The sequence below is a fragment of the Tiliqua scincoides genome, chromosome 6 (assembly GCF_035046505.1).
Source record: "Tiliqua scincoides isolate rTilSci1 chromosome 6, rTilSci1.hap2, whole genome shotgun sequence".
Taxonomy (NCBI): Eukaryota; Metazoa; Chordata; class Lepidosauria; order Squamata; family Scincidae; genus Tiliqua; species Tiliqua scincoides.
Window position 1 is genome coordinate 67,676,250 of NC_089826.1, and position 25,749 is coordinate 67,701,998.

General features: G+C 41.9%; 2 protein-coding genes across 2 annotated transcripts in view; one reads left to right on the forward strand and one right to left on the reverse strand.

Moving 5' to 3' along the window:
• OCIAD2 (OCIA domain containing 2) overlaps window positions 1-870 on the forward strand; it is a 14,361-nt gene extending 13,491 nt beyond the window's left edge. The window contains exon 8 of the mRNA XM_066632138.1: window positions 535-870. The gene's annotated coding sequence lies outside the window, so the exon portion shown is untranslated. The remainder of the gene's footprint in view (window positions 1-534) is intronic.
• Window positions 1-18,381, reverse strand: part of OCIAD1 (OCIA domain containing 1) — an 18,654-nt gene extending 273 nt beyond the window's left edge. The window contains exons 1-7 of the mRNA XM_066632137.1: window positions 18,163-18,381; window positions 14,880-14,964; window positions 13,370-13,423; window positions 12,098-12,145; window positions 10,104-10,230; window positions 7,474-7,673; window positions 2,607-2,759 (exon numbers count right to left, since the gene is read on the reverse strand). Coding sequence (XP_066488234.1) covers window positions 2,607-2,759; window positions 7,474-7,673; window positions 10,104-10,230; window positions 12,098-12,145; window positions 13,370-13,423; window positions 14,880-14,964; window positions 18,163-18,357 — 862 coding nt within the window. The 5' untranslated portion in view covers window positions 18,358-18,381. The remainder of the gene's footprint in view (window positions 1-2,606; window positions 2,760-7,473; window positions 7,674-10,103; window positions 10,231-12,097; window positions 12,146-13,369; window positions 13,424-14,879; window positions 14,965-18,162) is intronic.
• Window positions 18,382-25,749: the final 7,368 nt, after the last annotated feature.

Genomic DNA, 25,749 nt, shown 5'->3' on the forward strand with positions numbered 1-25,749 from the left:
GACTGGGTGCACCAACTTCATGAAAAGCTGCTGCATGATACCACACCATTTGGACAATAAATATAATTCTGGATTACTCTTCTCTATGGTATTTTAAAGAATTACTGGCGAATATAGACCAGTTAACATCATGAGACTAACCCATAGATCTTCCACTTGTACTTGTGCCATGGCACACAGAGAGGAATCTGCAGGGTTAAGCTGATATGGAAGACTATTGTCAAATAAGCCAGTTTGCCAGCAGTGGGGGAAAAGAAGAGACATTGTTCAGGCAATCCTACTCATCATTCAGTTTACTAATTGACTTTGCCACAGTGTGACCCAATATCCTATCCTCCATACTGGTATATCACTTGTAGCCTTTTGTATGCACACATTGTTTCAAAAAATTCTTTTCCTACATGTAAACACAATGCCTGGAAATTCAGACCTGGGAAGTGCACTGAAAGGCAAAATACAACATATTCTCAGTGTTTTCTACTAAATGAAATAATTTCACTTTGTAGTCAAGTTCACTTTGTTTTCCCCATACAGTTTCCTAAGCAGAAAAAGTCTCAAGATTAGTGCCAAGTGCTGTTTCCTTCCAGTAGATCGGTGAACAGAAGAAAACAATGGCACATCCTTTGGATTATGCTTTGTATTCATAAGCTTGTTGAAAGACAAGACCCCCCCCATAAGCTTTTCTAAAAGAGCCAGCGGATTCCAGATAACTGATCTAGAATACCTTGATTATGCAGATCTCTTAAAAGAACACAGAACTGAAAGGGACCTTTGGGTTCACGTTTAGTTTGATCCCTACAATGAAAGGTTCCCAAGGATTATTCTCAACCAATTTTCTCCTAAAACTGAGGGTTTACATTTTTCCTTAGCATTAGATCAGGGGTGCCCAAACCCCAGCCTTGGGGCCATTTGCGGCCCTCGAGGCCTCTCAATGCGGCCCTCAGAGAGCTCCCAGTCTCCAATGAGCCTCTGGCCCTCCGGTGATTTGTTGGAGCCCACACTGGCCAGTTGCAACTGCTCTCAGCGTGAGGGCAACTGTTTGACCTCTCATGTGAGCTGTGGGATTAGGGCTCCCTCCACTGCTTGCTGTTTCACATCTGTGATGCAGTAACAGCAGAAAAGGAAAGGCCAGCCTTGCTTTTGTGCAAGGCCTTTTATAGGCCTTGAGCTATTGCAAGACCTTCATTCATTCATATAAGTTCATCTTTATATAAATGAATATATTAAACGTATGTAAATTTATTCAAATTTGAAATGTAAATTAATTCTTTTTTTTCCCTGGCCCCCGGACACAGTGTCAGAGAGAAGATGTGGCCCTCTTGGCAAAAACTTTGGACACCCCTGCATTAGATACTGAATTGCCAATTTTCTTATCCAGCTCTAAACTGATTTTCTGTTGTGTTTCCCTTTCTGATCATCCTTTTCCTCTGTTACCACCCCTTCAGATATTCGTTACTAATTACATCACCCTTCCTCACTAGGTTTATTCTTTTGTAAGTTAACTCACTGAGTTTCCCTTCATGCTTTGCTCACGTGTTTCAAATCTTTGTATTTTACATTGTTCTAAATTGTCTAAATCAGTTGTCTTACTGATTTCAACAGTGCTTTTTTAGGATTAATGTTATTTGGATATAACCCAATGTTTCTCTTACTGCAACCTGAAACAGGATTTGCATCCCTATCCCAGGTTAACTCAAGCCCCATCGGGCTTGCTCAGATTCAGCTTACAAGGGCTCAAAGGTACTAGTGTTCAAGCAGTCTTCCTTGTTTTCATTCAGGTATTTAGAATTCTTTCCAATGTGTATTTGTCATGTTCTGATTGAATGCATTCTTCTGTCTCCAGTGTATTAGGTTCATTATCTTAATCTTGCCTTTTGTAGTATTTGTAATTCCGTGTGGTTTTGCGTAGTTTACAAATCTGATTTTTTTCTTCAGTTATTCTGTTACACTGATGATCTGATTCACATGTATATAACCTCTTCTCAGTTGGATATGAATTGCCTTTATTAAAAAGCATCATGTTATGAAATCTGACTTTTGAGTGCTATTTCCAAATATGTTTAACAATGCATATTTATCAGTGAATGACAATGTTTGAACCTGTCCTTGGATGAAAGCAACCCATAGAGTACCTGTTTATAGAATCACTTACTACTATCTCCTATTGGCCAATGACTGTGATCCATGTTTATCTGCAATGTAGTAAATTGTTTATATACTTTACAGCAGCACCTATCCCACTTGCCTCCAATTTCCTTGCAAGAACACTAGTAATGCACTCATATATTCTTTCAGTATATTATCTTTATCCACCAAGGAAGAAGTCAGGAATAACTTAAAACTACACTGGAAACTCAATTATCATTAAATCAACAAATAGCTACAAAATGTCTCAGATGGACATTTCAAATAAAACTAAGGCAATTTGTGTTTAAGCAGGCCAGTACAACAAACGGAAATTAACAAATGAAAAGTAAATGGAATACTCTCTATTTAACTAAAGAGCAGTGAGTTTCTAGCAGAAAGACAAGGTGAAATATGAACATCCATCCCCATGATGCAGCTGCTACAGATACTATTACCAAAGGTTTCAATAGATAATTTACCTTCCTTCTTTAATGGTCTGTCCTGTGAAGACTTTGATGGAACTTCTGATTTCTGTGTTACTCCTGCCTCATACATCTCTCTATTTCTACTTCTTAATTCTTCATATGTAATTCCTTTTCGCTTTGGACTTTCTTCGATCAATTGGATAGGTTCTTAAGGGATAAGTCAGATAAAAATCACATTCAGTATAAAATAAAACTGATTTTGGATGAAAGTTTTTCATAAAAGAAATTTTATTCTTGAGCCTCCATTCCTGTGGACTGAAGTGCTTTGAAAATGTAGCTTTGCTAAAGACCTAAACCCCATGCTTCTTATTTTTCTAACTGTATAGAACACTATATGAGCACTGGCGTCGCTAGGGGTGTGTGGGCCACACCGGGTGACGCGCCAGTGGGACGTGCCCTGGGGGGGTGAAGTGCTAAAATCGCGGTGTTAGGAGCCACCGTGTCGTGCCATACACTGTTGGATGCGGAATGGCCAGAGGAGTGCAGTGCAAAAAAGAATTGCAATAGCTCCTTTCCTTCAAAAGTTATGGCCAAAAAACCAGAAGGAAAAAATGCATGGAACCCTATGGAAAGTGAAAGTGAGCTGTATCATGTGTTTACTCGTGAGTAGGCATACTTGCCATATTCCATCGGAAGGGGCAGGCTGAGAGGAATCGAACACCACCACAATGGTCCTGATCCAATGAATGCAGCCCCCCAAAAACACCCGAGAAGCTCCCCCCTCCTAGCTGCAAGTCTGAGCCCAAACCAAAGTCACGTGGCCACATTTACTTGCAAGTAGGCGGACCTGCCTTAGTCAAGGCAGGCTGAGAGGCTCCAAGGACGTCAGAATGGTCCTGATCCAATGAATGCAGCCCCCAAAAACATGGAGAAGGAGGTCCCCCCTCCCAGTTGCAAGTCTATGGAGCCCTATGGAAAGTGAAGCAGCCTCATGTTGCATTTACTCGTGAGTAGGCAGGCATGCCTTGGCTGGTGGTCAGGCTAGGCAAAGGGGAATGTGAGGATACCAGAATGGTCCCAATCCGATGGAGCTGGAGTGCAACAAATGTTCAGAGGCAGCCTCCCCCCCCCCCACTAAAAAGGACAAAAAAGTGGCATGAACTGGTAAGGGGCATGTTTTCTATTTTGCACTTGCAAAGCCAGGTGGGTCTTTATCTTGATATGCTTGAAATAGAACTTTAAACTGGGGCTGGAAATCTCACTGATTCTTTTGGGGGCTGTGTTATTGCAGGCAGGCTACAGCGTAAGCTCCACTGACCACTATGGGACTTGCTTCAGAGTAGACATGCATAGGATTGGGCTCACAGGCTACAATTCTACCCACACTTTCCTAAGAGTAAGCCCCATTGACCCCTATGGGACTTACTTCAGAATAGACACGCATATGATTGGGGTCACAGGCTGCAATCCTACCCACACTTTCCTGAGACTAAGCCCCATTGACCACAACAGGACTTACTTCAGAGTTGATTCACTTGTGGAACAGGACTGGCCCCCCTTATTTATTTTATTTTAATTTAATTATTTATTTTAATTTGCTTGATGATGTCACTTCTGGCCATGACATCACTTCCAATGGGTCCTGGACAGATTGTCATTCTAAAAAGTGGGTCCCAGTGCTAAAAGTTTGAGAACTGCTGCAATAAGGTGTTAATAAGTTGACACAGGGGTGTGTGTGAGTGGTGTGACTCTACAAGTTTTCAAAATCACTAAAATCAGAATTTGGAGGAATAATACCATCATGTTATATATCAATCAATGCGTAATTTCACGCAGAATGCAATGAAACAAACCACATTGAAATAGCTGTTCTAACAAAAGGTACAGCCAAAAAACTGGTGGGGGCAGGGTGATGGTACATCACCACATCCGCCTGGGGCGTTTTCCTGCCCACTGCCTGGGGTGATGTGCAGGCCTCCCGCACCAGGTGACGCAAATTCTAGTGACACCACGGTATATGAGTTTCATATACTTCAATGTCAATGCTAGTGTTCATCTGATCCTCAGGACACCACCCCGCGAGACGACGCAAGCCAGATGAGATGCATTAAACAATTTAGCTTTTTTAGTTTTTGAAATTGGAAATGTGTCTATATTACCATAAGCAAACAAGTTATTAAAGAAAGACAGTTGTTCAGTTGTTCTGACTCAATTACAGGTAGTGCCTTGGTATGTGTAGGGTCACTTCAGGTTTTATGTCAAAACTGAAAGTAACATTTGGAGGGCTGGGCCAGGCCTCCCAGGACCTCCAAAGGCCTTAAACGTCACTTCCAGTTTTGCATCAAAACAGGAAGTGACCTTCTAAGGCTTCCCAGAGGCCTTAGAAGGCTTCCTTAGAAGGGTGAGGCTTCCATGGCCTCAGAAGAGCCTCTGGAGGTGACTGGAGCACAGCTCTGGGCAATGGCGTAGCTAAGGGGGTAGCAACTGCACTGGGCAGCACGTTTTAGGGGGGCAACAAGCTGAACTTGACACTAGTGGCCAAAACTGTGAAAACCTTGGTATGTACAAATAATACAATCATGTTATATCATTGGAATGGTAATTTAATGCAGAATGCAATGAAACAAACCACACTAGAATATCTGTATCCAATAAAATAGTTATGATCAATTAACCAGAAAATGAAAACACAACTAAATTAAATTTAATTTTGTTGTGGAGGGTGGGTTACAAAATCTTCTTTGACCTCCAGGTAGCAGATAGATGCCTTAGCTATGCCACTGGCTGGGGAGAAGCAGCAGAGCAAGTTGGTGGGAGAGGAGGCAAATTTTCCCTTTTTTAAAAGCCCTGATGTGATGTTGCTTTAGATTGTGACATCACTACTGGGGCTTCATTTTGAGCTTAGCACTGAGCTACATGATGATTAGCTATGCTACTGGCTCCAGGGACCTGTGTTGAGCCAGATTGGTGGATACAAAATCCACAGATAGGTAGGCTCAACCTGTATTTCCGTTTTGGCACTGGATGATGACTGAGCCATGTAACTTACATAGTTTAGTGCTGCGGTATTCAATCTGTGCATCCTGCCTCCCTAGTGAGGCGTGGCTAGCCTCCAGGGGCGTCGCCAGGCATCCCAGGAAGAGAGGTGGCTGGCAGCTGCTCTGCTGCTGAGTTCTGCTCAGCTCAGCTGCGCTGGCTGCCTCCTGACTTGCTGCTTTTCGGAGGCTGAGAACAAGGTGGGTGGAGCAGTGTGAGGTGAGGTGGGTGGGGCAGTTTGAAACATGGTGGGAGGAGGTGGCAGAGAAGGCTGGCTGGGCAGGCAGAAGTGCTGCATCTCATGGAACTCTCTCCATGTGCAACCTTGCCCCAAGGACTACATTTCCCAGTGTGCCCCTCACCCTGGGCATCCTGGGATTGGTCAAGGCTGGAGGAGGGAAGAGTGAGGAGGTGCTGCATCTCATCCGCACAGGGTGTGCTCCTGGCAGGCTTCAAACTGGGAGGGAAGCAGCGCTTTCCTCCACTTGAGAAGGAGGGAGCCTAGCCTGCTCTTGGGGGGGGGGTATCCAAATGCCAGCCTTCATCCCTCCATCTTGCCTGGGGGGAATAGGGGTACCTGCATGTTGGGGTGTATGTGGGTGAGCATGTATTTCGGGGGTGAGTTGGAATCTTGCTCTGTGTGGCTGCAATCCTAGTTGCACTTTCCTGGGAGTAAGGCCCATTGACTCAAATGAGACTTACTTCTGAGTAGACCTATATAGGCTTGGAGTCTGTGTCAGGTTAACCAAGGATCCTCAACCTTCTCTTTTTCCTCCCCCTTCAAAAAAGAAAAAAAGCCACTCTTGATGGCTTTGTCTCCAAAAATGGATTAAAAAAATAAAAACGCCATTCCTTTTCAGCCACCCCCATTTTTCCTCCTGCCTCCTTTTGGGGGGGGGGGTTACTTCCCATGTTAGCTGCTATTATAAGGCAAAAGGCACAATCCTAGTTAGGTCTACTCAGAAGTAAGTCCTATTGTATTCAATGGGACTTACTCCAGGAAAGTGAGGTTAGGATTGCAGCCACAGTCTCTGGGTCTCAGTTTGCATCAGTTTGCAATTAGTAGATGCACACAAGACAAAGTCTTCCCCTCCCCCAGCAAACTCATAACTTCCCCCCTCCCTTTCCAAACCCCTCCAGGTGTGCTGCTAACAAACTCAGGGCACAATCCTAACCAGGTCTACTCAGAAGTAAGTCCTATTTTGTTCAATGGGGCTTACTCTCAGGTAAGTGTGGTTAGGATTGCAGCCTCAGAGTGCTAGCAGCTGTTTTTTTGTTTCTAGTGTTTAATCTTCATCTCCATTTTGGGGGTAACTGAGGTGAGGTGATGTAATGGGGAGCCGCGGCCAATGGCCACAAGGATCAGGGGAGCCATGGACTGGAAACGTTCGAGAACCACTGGTTTAGTGTTATCAGAGACACAGAAGTTCCAGTTCCATGAGCAAAGGTCTTCCACAACATAATCCTATGCATGTCTATTCAGAAGTAAGTTCCATTGTAACCAATGGGGTTTATTCCCAGGAAAGTGTGTACAGGATTGCACCCCTAACCCATGTTACACCTCATTCACAGAAGCTGCCACTGGGACTTTCATGATTATGCTTATCCAATGTTACCCTGCTCAAATGACTAGCTTGTTTATATAAGCAATCATTTGTGCAAATAAACTGATGGGTATCACTTCCAATTACACCTTCTTTGTTGATACTCTTTGTTGATAATACTCTTTGTTTGATACTCTTTGTTGATAATGCACAATTGCATCATAATAGCTGCCTTTTTACAACTGAAAAGTTTATACCTACAAGTCTACAAAGTAAGATCATTATAAGTATTCTGTTTTTGACCAAAGAGATACCACTATAAAATTTAAGAAAAACTCTACCTTGTGCAATACTGTCTGTTATTCCACTAGGAGTAGATTCGTTCATGGAAGAACTAAATGGGATTGGTTCATACTTGGAGCGAACATCTGTCATTCCACGATTATCACCAGAGTAAGTGGCAGATGATGATCCTTCTGGAAAAGTTTCAAAAGGCGATTGGGAAGGCACATTTGAAAATCCTGGCTTTTGAGAATAATATCTGAAAAGAGGAGTCACAGTTGGTTATTCAAATGCAATTTTTAATCATTATATTAATTTGAGATAACAGTGGTTTTATGTTATGTATCTCACTTGGGGGGAGGCCTCTAAGGCAAGATAAAGCAGCATAAAATCACTAAATACACTATAGCAACAAAATAAAAAACAGAGGTTAAGTACTAGCTCAGTTTCTAAAAGAAAAATACTCTCAACAGTATATCCATCTTAAAATGTCAGTATTTCCACAGACGCATTCTTATTTGTACATTACGTTATAAGCTTATTTAATCTCAGATAGAAATTTATCAATTTTTTTTCTACTTTGTTGTTACAGTACCAAAGATGTTAATTTTACTACACAGAATACTTCCTAAACACTTTATATCCATTCTTCAAAAACAAGTCAATTTCTGCCTTTCCATCTTTTAGGTACATTTATCCTAACTCTGTGTTTTTCAATTGGTGGTATGCATACCACCAGTGGTACTTGAGGTGGTGTCCAGTGGTACTTGCGGGACCCCTGAGCACCCACCACCTGACAGTGAGACCAGCAATGCAATGTGACAAATGGGTAGGAGGCTTGGCTTGGTAGAAAAGGAGAATTGATTTGGCGGAAAAGCTCCAGCATGCACTTTTTGCACTCTCAGAAAAGCCTTCCCATCTGCCCTGAGCCTCTTACTAGTATTTGCCACATTGCATCTGACCTACCAACCCAGAAGTAACTGGTGTTGAAGTCTTCACCAGTTACTTCTGGTGATACTTCCAATAGGTGGACCATGCAAAGTGGTACAGCAGGGAACAAAGGTTGAGAAACAATGTGACCTAGCTGTTCTCAATAAACAATGAACTAATTCAAAACTATTTGTAGGTATGCTAATGGCACAATCCTATACTTACCCAGAACCAGTGCAATGACTGCTGTGTCGGCGCATGCTGTCACAAACATGCCATAAAGTTCCTAGCTCCCCCCACACCAGGGTACATTCCACCCTCCACCAACCTTAACCTCCCCTTAAAACTTAAGCTCACATCAATGTAAGCATGATTAATGCTAACCAAGGTTCAAATTCAACTATCTTCAAATCCTAGTTTAAACTGAACCATGGTTCACATTGTCTTAGTTTTAGATCAGTACCAATATATGTCTTAACTACAATGAAGGCCAGCAGGAGAAATTCATTTGCAAATAGCAAAAGGCTGGGGGAGGGAAGATGCAATTCTATATCCTGTTCCTTTAACTATGGTTAAAGGGACTGGACTGTACTCCATGTGCTTCAGCCGACCATAGTCTGTCAGAAGAAGGTCAGAGAAGAATTAAGAGTATCAGATATTTGACTCTGTCATAAAGTGTCCTTTGGTTAAAGTGTAATTTTTTTTTAAGCCTTGCTTTCCTATGCAAAAAGAACATAAGTAATATTTGCAAAATTTCAAATACATGGCATTAACAGACTGGATTTTTACACAATACTATCTTCATTTTGTTAGTACAAGTGATGTAACATGGTGAAGTTTTTATTCCATGTGACTTTGTGTAATTTCAGTTATAGGAAACAGTTAACAAAAATGTGGAAAACTCATTTATTTTTTAACTGCTTTAGGCCCAAATTCTAACCCACTTTACAGTACTGGCATAGCTATGCCAATGGGACATGTACTGCATCCTGCAATTGGGGGGCACTCATGGAAGCCTCCTCAAAGTAAGGTAATGTTTGTTTCCTTACCTAAATGTTGCATTGCCCTTATGGAAAATGCGTTAGGATTGTGCCTACTATAGATTTTCTCAAGGTACAAAGAAAGCAAGTAGAACCTGACTTTCATTTAACACAGCCCAGATTTCACCATCAACTTTTCCCTCTGCTTTTTAGTAAATGTTGTTTCCAATACACAGGACATGTTCCAACCAAACACTTACTGTAGGTTTCAGTGGGGAAGCAGGCTTCTAAGGCTGCAATCCTATGCACACGTACTTGCAGTAAACCTCATTGAACATAGTGGGAGTTGCTTCTGGGTAGGGTTGAGCTGCAAATCTGTCACACTTAAAATCAGTAAGAAGATGGCTGGATCATGTCCAGATATTCTCCACCTTCCTCTTATCTCAGTCCAGATTCCTTTTTGACCAATTAGCCCACAAATACTCAGCAGTTTCATTTTGTGTTTTATATTCCATGGAAAAGTCAGTGGTATACAAACACAACCCAATGGTATTCACTATCAAAGCTAGTTTGCCCTAGCTTACAAAACTGCCCTTTTTCATATGAAAGTGCTCAAAATTTTCAGGCCGGTACTACAAGCTGTATACAAAGCACAATTATTTTCTAGAGTTATACAATAACCTGCTGCAGGAAGATTTCCCAGGACTACCTCTAGTTTTAATATTTAAATGAATTTCTAGAAAGCTTTAACTTTTAAATGAGTAAATACGATTTCTTACTCAGGCGGAATTGGCCTATGTTGCCTCAGAGCTTCTCCCAGGGGTGAATTCTCCAGCCTCTTAAACTTCTCTTGGCATGTCTTCATATAGGAAATCTTTCCAGCGATGTAGCCACAAACGCCAGCAACTTAATCACAAAGAAATGCAAACCATGATTAAGGGCCCAATCCTATTCAATTTTCCAGCACTGGTGCAGCCTCAGTAAAGTCCCTGTGCCAAGTAAGGTGCATCTGTGCCAATGGGTCATGCACTGCATCTTGTGGTGGGGCAGCAATCACAGAGCCCCCTTAAGGTATAGGAACATTTGGTCCCTTATCTTGGGACTTTACTGAGGCTGCACCAGTGCTGGAAAATTGGATAGGATTGGGCCCTAAGTCATTTCTTGTACTTATTGTACTCTTGTACTTATTAAAGAGAATATATAAGTGGTATAAAGCATATGCAAAGCCAAACAAATCTTTAGAGAACTGGAAATTCTTAACTTCATAGGGTGGTTTTTTCCCCTCCTTCTGTTTACATGGCAATAAACCCAAAGTTTTATAAAATGGATAAGGCAAATAGGTCATCAGATACATCAGGCAAAAACTGATTTGCTTATCAACTTATCAACTTGCTTATCAACTTATAAAGAGTTGCTTATTTTAAAGGTCCTGTGTGAACTGTCAATTACTCACAAATAGCTGCAATTTGAACTGCTCCTGGTCAAATCAATGATGGCTGCCTCCCATGGCTTTCACTGGTACTAGATTAGGTTCCTATCTGGCACCTAATCCACTTCAATTCATATCAGTCTGATTTCGGTTCAGTTCTGGAATCTCAGATTCAGTACAATACTTCAATGTCCGATCAGCCCCATGCAACAAAAGACATGCTGTCCAGTGAGTGCAAGTATCCCAGTCATTCCCTTTTTGCTAATTTTGCAAAAATCTTTAAGAATTTTTGCTAAATCTTAAGTAAAGCAACTTCTGCACATATGAAGAAGTAGTTCATATGATTTCAGTTGGGAACCTTCAGTCTCGAAAGACTATGGTAGCGCGCTCTGAAAGGTGGTTCTGGAACAGCGTCTAGTGTGGCTGAAAAGGCCAATTCGGGAGTGACAATCCCTTCCGCACTGGGAGCAAGTGCAGTCTGTCCCTGGTCTGTCTCCCTGGCTATGGGTCTTCCTTCTTTGCCTCTTAGCCTCAGACTGTTGGCCAAGTGTCTCTTCAAACTGGGAAAGGCCATGCTGCACAGCCTGCCTCCAAGCGGGCTGCTCAGAGGCCAGGGTTTCCCACTTGTTGAGGTCCACTCCTAAGGCCTTCAGAGTTCATATGATTAAGCACCTCAAATTCCCCAGACGCATGAAGAGAGGCTAAGTGCGTGCTCCCAAAGCGCATGTATCTTTTATCGCATGGGACTTATAAGACATTTGAAGTGCCATCCGAATTGGGCCCATATCTTCATTGAATCAAAGGAAATAAAGGTGTATTCATTTACTTAGCGTGTATTTTGGTGCTAGTAGAGGCCATTGGGCAGGCTTTGTTTCCATGGGCTGCCACATGTGACTGAACTTCATTGTGCTGCTTCATTCCCCTACAACTTTTTGTTTTTCTATCCCTAGGCCTATTTAGAGGAGGAAGAACACCTGCAAAACAAACCATCATTAATTTTGTATATCTTGAGCTGAACTCACTAGCTAAATCACTAAGAAATCTTGGTTTGGAGCATTTCCAGTAAAAAGCATGGTCTTTCCTACACAACCAAATGTCCTCTGATAGTTGCACAATTGTTACACATTCACGATACAGTTGTCTTTGCTGAGTGATTCCCTCAAGCACTCCTTTTTTGTCAGGAAATCGTATTTTATCTGGACACAAATCACAATTTCAAAATGCTAGAGATTCCTCCCCACTATACAACTGTTAAAAACATAGAACCCCTCTTGCAAAGGATGGTATAACATAAATCTCGATTGTGATCCATTAACTATAAATGGCAATACAGTTAAAACTCACATGCAACTTTTGGAAGAGAGCCAAACCTTGAATGAGTTGTAAGAATTCCTGAAAAGAAGAAAGAAGAAAGCATAACTAGCCAAAAATATTAATTAAAACTATAACAATGAACTTAGTTCCAGGAAAGTGTGCATAGGATTACAGCCAAAATCTTCAATCCAAACCTGTTGAATTACTCAAGTTTTTATTGAATTTTGCCAAGTTCCCCTACAATTGATACAAACTGCAAGAGAGGAGATTCCAGGTGGACATGGGGAAGATATTTTTAACTATAATGGCGGTTTGGCAACAGAATAGATTGCAAAGGGAGGTGATGTCTCCCCTCCGACTGGAGATCTTCAAGCAGAGGCTCAACAGTCACCTGCTGGAGATGCTTTAGGAGGATTTCCTGCTATGTAGGGGTTTGGACTAGATGACCTTTCAGGTCCTTCCAACTCTATGTTTCTGCATGTGTCGATATTTTACCTACTTTTTGCAAGAAAACACACAGCTCACTCCTGTGCAAGTCTACTCAGAAGTAAGACCAACTGTGTTCAATGAAGCCAGGAAAGTATGGATAGGATTGTAGTCACATTTTAAAGAATAAAAATGATAAAACACACACTAAAATTGCTGTTAAAAAAAACTCTAAACTCTAAAATCACCATCAGCAGCAGAACAAAAACACTGGGCAAAATAAGAATGTCTTCATCACAGTGTCCTCATCACTGCCTTATTCTGAATCAGTCCATCTAGCTCAGGATTCCTGACACTGACCAGCAGCTGCTTTTTTGAGTTTCAGACAAGGGTCTTTGCCAGCCCTACTTGGAAATGCCAGGGATTGACTTGCTGTCTGTAAAACATGTGCTCTACCACTGAGCAATGGTCCCTCCCTGAACAACAAACATGTAAAGCTGGGCAAAGAAGGCGCCTGATGAATCTTCTTGGGGACAGAGTTCCAAAAATGTGTTGCCACTGAAAAGACTCTGGAGATCCCAGCAAACTAAATTTTAGTTAGTCATTTCTGCCCAATATTGCATATATGCAACAGGGACCAAATGTGTACACCTGTGGGATGGGTAAAAATGGGTTACGGAAACTTACGTGTAGGGCCACAGATACTCATGTAAGAGCTTGAACAAGTTCATATAGGAACTGGCAATCTTTATTAATGGTTTTTTTCTCCCTCCCCACAACATTTTTTATCACTTTCCCACCACCAGGTTTCTAAATACTTTGAAAAGCTTGTATGTTTCAGAAGTCCAAATTCAATCAAAAATGATTGAAACTTACCTTTATTAATTAGCATCTGAGTGACCAGCATGCTAACAGCAGAAATAGGCAGGGCTGTGAAGAGGGGAAAGAGACATTATCTATTTGGGTGGAGAGTAGAGTTCAACATCTTTTTCACAACTAAAGAGTCGGTCAGACACAACCTGCCAAAGGGCCTTTTTACAGGGGGGAGGCTTCAGCAAAAATATCTTAATCAGGTAATACAGAGCCATTGAGATGAATGAACTATATGCAGCCTGAAGCATAACTGGACAGCCCAAACACTTCCTTCTTTAATAATCCCAGCTTTCATTTAGCAGTTTCAAGTCTTCAAGAATGCACAGGTAACTATATTCATTTCTTCCAGTGCTAGCTGCAGGTTGCTGGGGGACAAAATGATATATTTTCATTATCCTGGGTGGGCAAAATCATAAGCTAAAACTACATACTGTACCAGCACATAGATATATGTGCCAGCACAACTGCACTGGGAACACCCACCATTGCCAAAAGCACCACAGTGCTAGCAAGCAGAGAAAGTGTGCAGAAATATTTTTAGGGACACCAATAACTCTAGGGGAATTGGTGTGCTGTAATCAGAAAGAGCCTTGGAACAGGACTGAGGAAACTTTGGTTCAAATTCCTGCCAGGTTACCAAGCTTACTGGGTCACCTTAGACCAGCTGTTGTCTTTCAAAGCCTCACAGTCTTCCAGGGTTATTAAGATGATAAAATGGGGTAACCCTCAGAAGCATCTTGGAAGAAGGATGGGATACAAATAGGAAGCAGGACAGATGTGATGTGAGAAGTGCATATCAGTATTAAATCTCAGGTCACAAGAAAATACCCTAGCACCTCCTATAAAAACATTAGAGATTCTGAAGTATAGTCGGCCTGGAGAAACAATGTATCTTGGTAATCCTGAATCCACAACAACACTGACTTTCCCCAAGCAGAATCAGTTATTTTGTGAAAGGTCAGTTTGCAAGGAATTTGTGACTGAAGCCCTAAGAAAGTGGCTTTACATAGCACTGGATCACACACTTGAAGAATTATGCAAAAAATTTTGTTTTCCTCACAGGCTATCAGTAAGCTCAGTAAAAAGCACAAATATTATGGTATAAGCCGTGCTATTCTTTTGCAGAACTGGACCCTCATTGAACAGAACCATGGCAAGACAAGAGCTGCTAAGATGTAAACATTATTTCTTGGCACATTCACCAAAGAGCTGGTGTATGAGGCTGAGGCTGCAGGCTTATACATACTCATCTGTGAGTACATCCCACTGAACTCAGTGGGGCTTACTTCTGAATAATGCATAGGGTTGGGCTGCGAGTTGAGAGTGGGATGAATTCACTTGGTGGCCTTGGAGAAGCAACTACCTTTCAGCCTCAGCCCCCCAACCCTAATATGGAGATTAGTATTTGCCTTACAGGGTTGTTTTAAGGATTACAGGAAGATAATACAGTACATGCAAAGTGCTTTGCATACACAGAAAGTCCTATACAGGCATTAAATATTATTTCACTTACATCTATACCAGAAGCTCTCATTGTTGCATTCTCTGAAGACTCTCCTTTCATCCTCTGTTGGTATGTAAGTCATATCTATTTGACTCTTTATTTAGAAAAAAATTGAACATTAAAGGTCAATGTGCAAAGTACATCAGCATTACTACAAAATGTTCAAAAGAAATATTTGCTTAACATTTACCAAGTGTGCATGTTATTTCCGAAAAACCCAAAAAGCACTTGTTGTTAGAGGTCTTTTTTTTACCCACATAGGAAATACTTCCTGTACAGTTCAATCAGAAGTAAGCTTAACTTCTTACTTCTGGGACTTAACTCACAGTCCCAGTCCTAAGGATTGCAGCCTTAGGGCCCAATCCTATCTAATTTTCCAGTGCTGGTGCAGCCATGCCAATAGGGTGTGTGCTGCATCCTGCAGTGGAGGGGCAGTCATTGAGGCCTCCTCAAGTAATGGGAACATTTGTTCTCTTACCTCAGGGCTGCACTGCAGCTGCACCGGTGCTGGAAACTTAGACAGGATTGAGTCTTCAGTCTCTTGCAATTTCTTTATCTTTTGGAGACATTTGTCAAGTTTCTTCCCCCAATGTTTGCCCAATATACTGTATACACCTACCCCTTTATGTCACTGACTAAGGGCGAAATCCTAACCCCTCACTTCAGTGCTTTCCAGCACTGGCATAGCGGTACCAATGGGATGCGTGCTGCATCCTGCAGTTGGGCGTCACTCACGGAGGCCTCCTCAAAGTAAGGGAATGTTTGTTCCCTTACCTCAGAGCTGCATTGCCCTTAAGTCAGTGCTGGAAAGCACTGACATAAGGGGTTAGGATTGCGTCCTAAGTTGTTTATAGGCCACATCTGAGGGGGCTCTCCTACAAGTGCCACCTTTGCCCCAATACAGAGGGATGGCAACACAAGTCTTCTCTGTAGTGCTGCCACAGTTATGGAATTGCCTGCCAGAACTACCACCTCCCTTGCGGCTTTTTGGCCATGGGATGGTGTCTCTCTGTGCCTCTGTATAAGTGTTTCTGTTCAGTTGCTTTATTATGTCTTAAACAGTTACCCTCCCCAAAGGTTTAATTGTTTTTTATTATTTTATTTATTGTTTTTATGTAATGAAAATTTTATTGTTTGCGAGCTACCTTGGACATGTGCTCTAGTATGGGAGAGGCAGGAGAGAGAGAGAGAGATAAAATGGTTAGAGACAAAATGGTTATGCCACAATTAATTTATTGAAAGTACAATTCTATGTGTATTTACTCAACAAGAAGTCTCATTAATTCAATGGACCTTACTCCCAATATGTGTTTACAGGATTGTAGTTTAAGACCCCAATCCTACGCGTTTCTACTCAGAAGTAAGTCCCTTTATAGTCAATTGGGCTTACTCCCAGGAAAGTGTGTATAGGATTGTCATCTGGGGCTGCAGTCCTAACCGCACTTTTCTGAGAATAAACCCCATTGAACAAAATAGAACTTACTTCCGGAGTAGACCAGGTTAGGGTTGTGCCCTGTCTGTGACAGTTGCTTTTGCTACAACTAATCAAGACAGTTATCTTTGGAGGATGCATTTATTATTAATAAGATTTCTCTAGTTTCTCAAGACCATGGGGGGGGGGGCACTTTAGGCACAGCCCTGTGCCATATTGCAAAAGTGAACCATGCAACTAACTCCATGCACCAAAAACAGCCAATGCCCAATTGAATTTTTAATTTATTATTTAACAGCAGTGCCTGGTGCTGCACACTAAACCACTTTTGAAATAACAGTCTCCAAAGCATTTTGCACAGGGCTTGTTATTCCAAGGTAAAGAGCCCTACATCCTGCTTCTGGACATACCTAAAGAACTATTCTTTTTAACAACAAGCAATTTGAAGACTTAAAAGGTGGGCGCTAGCATCATGCGGATGAAGAAAGAAATACACATTACTACACCAGTATTTATCTTCCCACATTAATTTTTGTAGAAGCTCCAAGTGGAGGATTCTAGTTTCCTAACAGATCCTACTTGCAGGATCATCACAGCTAATGGATGATTAATGCAAATTTTAATCATTTTTGCTGGTACATGGATGCTACACCCACTTCCACTCAAATCCTGCAAAGAGCCTGCAAGGTTACTGGAGAGTACAACAGCTGTACTGTATACTGCAACTACCAAATGCTTATAGTGTGTCAATTTCTTATGTTCTTTCATTGGATACGTTCAAAGTATAGTCATTGGATCATATTGGTGTTTCATGAGCCACATGTGGCTCTTTGACACATAATGTGCAGCTCTTTGAAATACATTGGCTGAGCTCTTTTTTGCATCACAATTAAAATAAAAGGTAAATAAGACATTCTCAAGCTTTATAATTTGCCAAGAATAAACTGAGAGTCTCCTAGATTAAAAAGTTTTAATGTTCATGGTGCATAACTACATTTAAGAATTTGAATGCTGCTTAAGTATTGCAGCTCTCAAACACATGATGTTTATTATATGTGGCTCTTATGTTAAGCAAGACTGACATATTGTATATGTACCCCTTGTATATACAATATATCTAATTGCAGAGAAAGATATATGGGGGGGGGTCGATTGGGGGGAATCCATGCCTTAATACAACAATTTTCAACCAGTGTGCTGCAAATGGTCTGCAGGTGTGCCATGGGAATTTGGGAGAGGGTCATTTATTATTAGGGCCCTTGGGGGATTTGAACCCCCCACCAGCAGCAAGGTGTGCCTTGTCAATTACCAAAAAGCTGATGGTGTTTCCTGATAATTTTAGCACCTTGTCAGTATGCCCTGAGTTGTAAAAGACTGAAAATCACTGCCTTAATGGCTTGGAATTTCACCACTTCTTTGCCTAACTTGCCCCACCAGGAAATTAGGGGGTGTATTCAACCCATCTTTGCCCAGCCCACAGGTGTACACATTTTATCCCTGTTACGTGTATGCAACGTTGGGCAGAAATGGCTTAAAGCAATTGTCTTTTGTCTGGGAGAGAAGGAAAATCACTCAAAATCATTCAGTTAACTTCTAATTATTCCACATGTACCAACACCAGGGGCTCCAGGGGAGCACAGAAGCTCAAGACCCCTCCCCACTGGCAGCCCAATCCGATCCACACTTTCCTGGGAGTAAGTCCCATTGACTCCAATGGGACTTACTTCTGAGTAAACATGCCTAGGCTTGGGCTGTCAGTGTGCAGACAATCGCATGCATATCTATTGGAAAGCAAATTCCAAAGGGTTTGCTCCTGGGAAAGAGCACACAGGGACGCAGCCCAAGCGCGGCAGAACGTACCTGGCTGGGGTCACCGTGATCAGGACCGTGGGACCCTCGCCCCAGCTGGCCGGGTGGATCCATGGGCGAGCAGGGGGGAGTGTCCCCCAGAAGAGACGTTTGCAGCCAGGGACGGTGAAAGGAACAAGGGGAAAACGGGGCGATGGGAAGCCCAGCCTCGCAAGCCGGAAGGGCACCGAGGGCGGCTGTTCCCATAGGGGAAGGGGATTGCTCTAGCACAGCCCGGAAACAGACGAAAAGGCACCCAGCAACCAACCGGAAAGGAAAAGCCTCCTTGCACCAAGTGCAACCAAAGCCGAATTGCAATTGGCAACCAAATGCAGCCAAAACCCAATTGCAACCTCATTGCACCAAACTGCAGTAAGAGAGAGTAAGCCCCTGAGAGTAAGCCCCCTTGAACAAAATAGGACTTACTTCTGAGTAGACCTGTTTAGGATTGGGCCATGAGTTGGGGAGGGCTTGCAGCCAAAGCCAAATGCAAATCGTAAACATGCAATTAACTGGTGGTTGTATTGTGGTCTGCAGCCCTCCCACTCCTGATCGGAATTCTGTCTATGCAGGACAGGAGTAGTGAGAGCTGATATAGGAGTCAGTGTGAAACGCCGACATAAAACAGGAGAGTCAGAGGTTCCTTTTCTTCGCAATGTTTTGGAATAATAATGCTCACAAAACAATGTTGCCCTGCTCTCTGGGACAGCCTACTCTTTCATTAGCTGTTGGGACAGATGTTCTGGGGTCTAAACATTCCTTGAATGTTAATAGTTTTGCCCTCCTCCAATTGTTATTTTATTTATTTATTTATTGTTTTTATAAATTGCATTTATTTAATTTTTTTCCTATAAATTGTAAACTGCCTTGGGCATCTCCTCTGGCAGAGGAAAGGCAGGATAAAAATCTTTTAAACCAACAAACTGTGGTTTGGGCAATTTGGTGATTGTGGTGAGAAAGAAAGCAGACTGGTGGAGGGAAACATTTAAAAAAGGGAGGCTTGTGCTGTGATCCTATGCACATTTTCCTGGTTGTAAATGCCACTGAATACCATGCCACTTACATCCAAGTAAACACATAACAGCCCCGCTGGATCAGGCCATAGGCCCATCTAGTCCAGCTTCCTGTATCTCACAGTGGCCCACCAAATGCCCAGGGAGCACACCAGATAACAAGAGACCTCATCCTGGTGCCCTCCCTTGCATCTGACATAGCCCATTTCTAAATTCAGGAGGTTGCACATACACATCATGCCTTGTAACCTGTAATGGAATTTTCCTGCAGAAATTTGTCCAATCCCCTTTTAAAGGCATCTAGGCCAGATGCCATCACCACATCCTGTGGCAAGGAATTCCACAGAGCAATCACAAGCTGAGTAAAGAAATATTTTCTTTTGCCTGTCTTAACTCTCCCAACACTCAATTTTAGTGGATGTCCCCTGGTTCTGGTGTTATGTGAGACTGTAAAGAGCATCTCTTTACATGCATAAGAACACACTGCTAGTCCATGAGTTTGGTTTGTTTGTAAATAGGAGTAACAAAGAATAAGTGTGTGGGAAAGTTAGTGCATCCTCTCAATCCATGTCACACCATGCAGTTGATAGAATATAAAGCAGCATTTTAGGTATGGTGTCAAAGTATGAACAGACCATTAATAAATGAAATTGATGCAAAAAACAGCAGGATGTGTTAGAAATACTTGAGAACAATATTTTAGAACTGACACAGTTCCAACCAGGGGTGTGGGTGTGGCAGGTGAGGCAGAACCATCCCATCATAGTCCATGGAAAACACCACAGCTGCCCTGCCTGCTTACATTGAGGAGGCTCTCCTTACACCTGAGAAAGCTGGTTCCAAACATGTGCTTTTATTAACTTCTTCGCAGCCAAAACAAAAATGAGAACTCCAAATGACCCCAAATTCCATGTTCAGAACCCAATCTGCATAAGAAACACTTTCCCAGGTAAAGGGACAAGATCACTCACTTCTGAAATAGGCAGAACAGTCAAAATTATGGGGCCTTTGGAAAAATTGGGATTTTCACAATACACACCCCTCAGATTCCAGGTTCTGGAGGATGGTGATATCTGGATGAAAACTTCAATGGTTCTATAGCAAATTAACAGCCCTATCCTATCCAACTTTCCAGCCCCAGTGCAACCACAATGCAGCCCCTGGGTAAGGGAACAAATGTTCCCAAACCTTAAGGAGGCCTCTGTGACTGCATTCCCAACAAGGAAGCAGTGCATACCCTATAGGCACAGCAGCACTGGCACTGGAAAATTGGATAGGAGTGGGCCCTAAGGTGTTTTTTTTTTTTAAATTCTCTGGAACTCTAGAATATACTGTACTGATTTTCTGTTGATAATCTAATAAGAGACTTGCTTCCAGGTAAGCATGCAGAGGACTATAGCATGGCATAATGTATGCATGATGTATGCATGTATTCTGTCTGTTTTATTTTTGTATGCAATAGGTCAAACAATAATAGTTTTTAAAAGTATGTAAAATATATCAACACACTTGGCCATGTAAAGTAAGTGTTTTTTTGTATATAGTATATAAACATTACAATAATGGGAATAAAGACTCTTCAGAAAGTATAGGTCGCAATTAAGATTTTGGTAACAGGATACATTTAAATCCCTTGCAATCCTCTTAAGTCCACAGCAGAGTGAATTTGAAGCATTTTGATATTTGAGAAGGATTTTGCTACTGCAAACTTTAGGCGGGTTCAAACAACCAGTTTTCACCTATGAAGTGAATTCTCACAATGGAAGATCCATGTGAATCCTGGTCTTCTGAATGATTCACCAAAACATGTTGATTTTTGCCTTGAAGTGATCCTCTAAAGCAGGGGTGTCAAACATAAGGCCAAGGAGCCAGATGCGGCCTGCAGAAGCTTTTTATCAGACCTTTGGGCTCTCAGCTGCTGAGCAATGCTGAGGTGGCACAGCTGAAAGGGCAGCCCACATGAAAATTGGGTTCTCCCATGTCTTGAAATATGATGAAGATTTGTGTGTTTTATCTTCTATGATTTGCAGCTAATGAGATCCTAAGTGAAAAAGGTGCTTATTTTTGGTTATGACCTGTTTAATGACATCACTTCCTGCCTAATGACATCACTTTCAGCCCTTAGCAGGCATGTTATTCAGCCCTCGGTATGAAACAAGTTTGAAACCCCTGCTCTAAAGAAAATGACCCTCTGAACCAATTTTTACTACTTTTTAAATTAAAATTAACACTACATATATAAATCACACTTCATATTATTTACTCTAAGGGCCCTTGGGCTACAAGATATTATCTGAACAAGGAGGCTATTTTTGAAGTGCACTCAGTGTGATCTATGCAAAATGGCAATTTTGTTTCTAAGACTGAGTTCAAGGAGATATTTTTTCCAAAAGGAAATGAACATTTTACTGAATGATTTGTATTGGGGTATTCTACGGAGAAAGATAGTCAGCCTACCTGAAGCCTGGGAAGAGAGGCAAAACTGATGATAGAATCAATCCTGAACTGCTGGACAACACATTCCAATTCTGTTCTGAAGACCAAGGGAGACTGACTGTATCCTGCACAAGAAAAACTCACTACAATTCCTGTGTTAATGTTTAGTTGTATGCAGCCTAACTGTACAATACAATGTCAGCAATTCTTCATGGAGTTCAATCAATTTTAACATTGCTGGCATTCAGATGGATTTCAGATGAATTATCACAATTATAGTTGCAGTTTTATGTATATGTACATAAGGCAGGCTTTCAAAACAGATATTTTCTATCACAATAAAAGGCATAAGAATACTGTTCAGTGATTTATCACTATGCTACTTCACACATCCATTAGTATCAATTGATTACTAGGACTTGAGAGAAGACTTGCATGTTGAATGAGCCAGTACAGATAATATGAAAGTTCTATCTATCTTATGTCACATAGTGCATGAACAAGTATGTTACTGAAAAGAATCTCTATGAACACATGAAATGGGAAGCATCTTGCTTACAGAAACTGAGGGCACAATCCTAAGCAGGTCTATTCAGAAGTGTCCTATTTTGTTCAATGGGGCTTACTCTCGGGAAAGTGTGGTTAGGATTGCAGCCTGAGAGCCCAATCCTAAGCATGTCTACTCAGAAGTAAATCCCATTGCAGTCAATGGGGCTTACTCCCAGGAAAGTGTGGATAGGATTGGGCTGTGAGTTGCCAAACATAATTTCTCTGAATGGGGTACAAATTATAACAGCCTCCATTCTTCCGCTAATCCTATGACATACACACAATCCATGAGTCATACAAGAAAAATGTCCATTTTATTTAATAGGACATACAACTTTGTAGCTTGCCATTTTTGTTCATCCAGTTTCGCAGTTGGTGAATTGCCCGAGTTAGATTGTAGAAAGGTCTTGTCTGTTTTGAAGAATTATAGGGCACAATCCTAACCAGGTCTACCCAGAAGTAAGTCCTATTTTGTTCAGTAGGGTTTACTCTCAAGAAAGTGTGGTTAGGATTGCAGCCTGAGTGATTTGTATCTTTTAGCTTCTTTAATTCCCTTTGTTTATAATCTGGCTGCCTGATTTGTATTTATAGCCAGACATGGCAGTTTGGCATGGATGTATGTTAATTATACAAAGAAAGACAAATGCCCTTTTAGATACTGCTTGCTGATCCTGGAATTAAGTGTCAGTTCTATGCATGCTGGAAGCCAGAGGTCTAATTCATTTATGTACCTATCAGCTGCACAGGGTCTCACTGTCTCTGGGATCCATAGGCACCATTGGAGGTTGCCCAGGTTGGGCTTTGACCAAGTGCCCCTGAACTCATTGAGCTGACCCCTAAAGCCCCTGGCAGTCAGCAGGCAACAATGGCATTAGCTGTTCAACTGGGCAACTTGCTTCACTGCTTCTTTCTCCTGCTGTCCCCATCTGCAACTGGGCTGTGTCAGAGGCCCCTCAGGTGATGCAGGAGCCTCTGAGAAAGCATAATTGCTGGAATGCAAGACAGAATGCTTGCCACTGGATGCTCCTTCCTCTAAGTCCCTTTGGGCACTGAAGAAAAAACAGGCAGTGAAACTGCCTGCTGGAAGGTAAACAAGAGGGATCTATAGATACTTCTTTCATCACCACCACAGTTCTGAGAAAGGAACAGCTGAGTTGTTCTTATATTTTACCTTTCCAGCTCTTTTTACCTTTCATGTGAAGGGAAAAAGGGGACAGGCAGGTTAGATTAGATTGCTTCTCTTTCAGCTTCTGGTAGTGCTAAGAAAGGAGTGACCAGAGTGAGGAGTGTGTACAAAGTATATGCATGCATGCCAGAGAAGATGGGGAGGGGGAACATTTGACTTTATTTCGGGGGCTGGTTCCTGAGATTTTAACAACTTTGATTACTACAGTGTTTGTCTTGGCCTCCTGTTGCCACACTGTTGGCTGGTATGCTTATAGGAAATGCCAGAAGAAATAGCGTAACACTAACTTAAGAAAGCATGTTACAGAGAGACATATGTCTGTGTCTCAAACGATAATCTCCTAGAGTTCCTAGTAGTTCAAGTTCCTTGTACTATAATTTTCTCTTTGTGTCTTATAGATGCTGACTTGGGCCAGCAGCTCATAGTTCAGAATACTGCTCATTCTGTTCTAGCATTGCGTCTGATTGGTTAGGTTTCAGCAAATCTCACAATATTTACCAAAAGCTGGATATCCCAATGGGAACTGTAGTGGTTCGAATTATTGGACTAGATCCTGGAGATTTTGGTTCAAAATCACCACTACACCAAGACATTTGTGGGTTCAGTTGCTATTTGCAGCCTAAGTGCCCAATCCTATCCAATTTTCCAGCCCCGGTGCAACTACAATGCAGCCCCATGGTAAGGGAACAAATGTTCGCATACCTTAAGGAGGCCTCTGTGACTGCTGCCCCACTACAAGATGCAGTACATGCCCCATTAGCACAGTTGCACCAGCACTGGAAAATTGGATAGAATTGGGCCCTAATTTGTCTCACAGGGTTGTTTTGAGGATTAGAGGGCAGGTATGCTGCCCTGAACTTCTTGGCGAAAGAGTGGAATATTTAGTGTAACACATAGGGAGAAATAAGTTTGTAAACATCCTCAAGAATGATCTACAATTTCTCCTCCATTATTCCTCCTAAATTAGCATGGATGCTAGATCCCAGTAGATCCCTAGATCCCATTTGAACTCTTCCTGACATACCTGCAACCTAAATTAAGCTGTTGCCTGACTGAGAGCAGCCCGTTTCCTTCTTCATGTGCTAAACCTCACATTTCAATATACAGAGTGTGCTCATTATCCACTAAGGTTCCATTTCAGAATCCCCAGTGGATTAAAAAAAAATCAGTGAATACCAAATCAGTGGAAACATAGCTCTAAAGACCCACTTCCAGGTTTCTTGCTCTATACCACTGCATTCTGGGGCAACAATGGAGCAGCGAGAAACCCAGAAGTGGGTCTTAACCCATTTTTTGCCCGACTCACAGATGTACACATTTTATCTCTGTTGCGTATATGCAACGTTGGGCAGAAATGGCTTCCCTATCTTTAACCTCTAGAAGCTTGCAACCAGTGCAGTTTAACAGCACAAAGTCAGGAATTTTTTCTTTTTTACAAAGCATTTAAAGGTGGACCTTGGTATCAGCGATGAGACAAATCAGTGGATGCCAAATCAGTACCTGTATGTATATATTTCATTATATACATATATATTTGAAATAAGAGGTTTACCACATGAAGAAGGAAACAGGGTTAATAAAGCGGTGGTGTGTGTGTGTAAAATATAACTCAAGTTATCCAAGTTTTATATAGGTGTGCTTCATTTAATGATGGGGATTAGGCTGTTAAGCAAAATTCAGGCCAATCTAGTACCTTTGTTGTGTAAACAGACACTCCTTGCCAGACACTACTGGCTGCACAGACTACAGGAGATAGATTGTCTCTTCTTTGCATTAAGAGCCTCTCTGTTGTGTAAACAGACACTGTTGCTGCAGGCCATGCTGAGCATGGGCTGTCCACTTGTGCTGGGCGCTTGCAAACATGCTTTATTGTTTAGGATTGGACTCTGCCTCATTAAGAGCTACTTTGTTGTGCTTTAACCACTGGTGTTTATGTGGTCTGTCCTTAAGTGGAAGGTTGTTAAGCAATGCATGCCTCTCTCTCTCTCTCTCTCTCTCTCTCTCTAATGTTTACCACATGAGGAAGGAAACAGGCTTAGTAAAGGGGTGGTGTGTGTGTGATTGATTATTCATACATACATATTCACACACACACACACAATTTGTGTGTGCATACATACATACATATACATACACACATATACAGTTGAACGCCACTTAACAACCTTCTGCTTAATGATGGACTGCATATATGACAGTGGGTCAAAGAGGCAGGCAGTCAGGACTCCTGTAGTCTGCAGCAGAGTGTCGCTTTACACTGCAAAGAGGCTCTTAATGCAAATAAGAGGCAATCTATCTTCTGTAGCCCATGCAGCCAGCTAGTTTCTGGCTGAGAATGTTTACACAACAATGGCACTAGGTTGGGCTGAATATTCGCTTAACAACCTGATTGTATAACAACAGGGATAGGAGAAC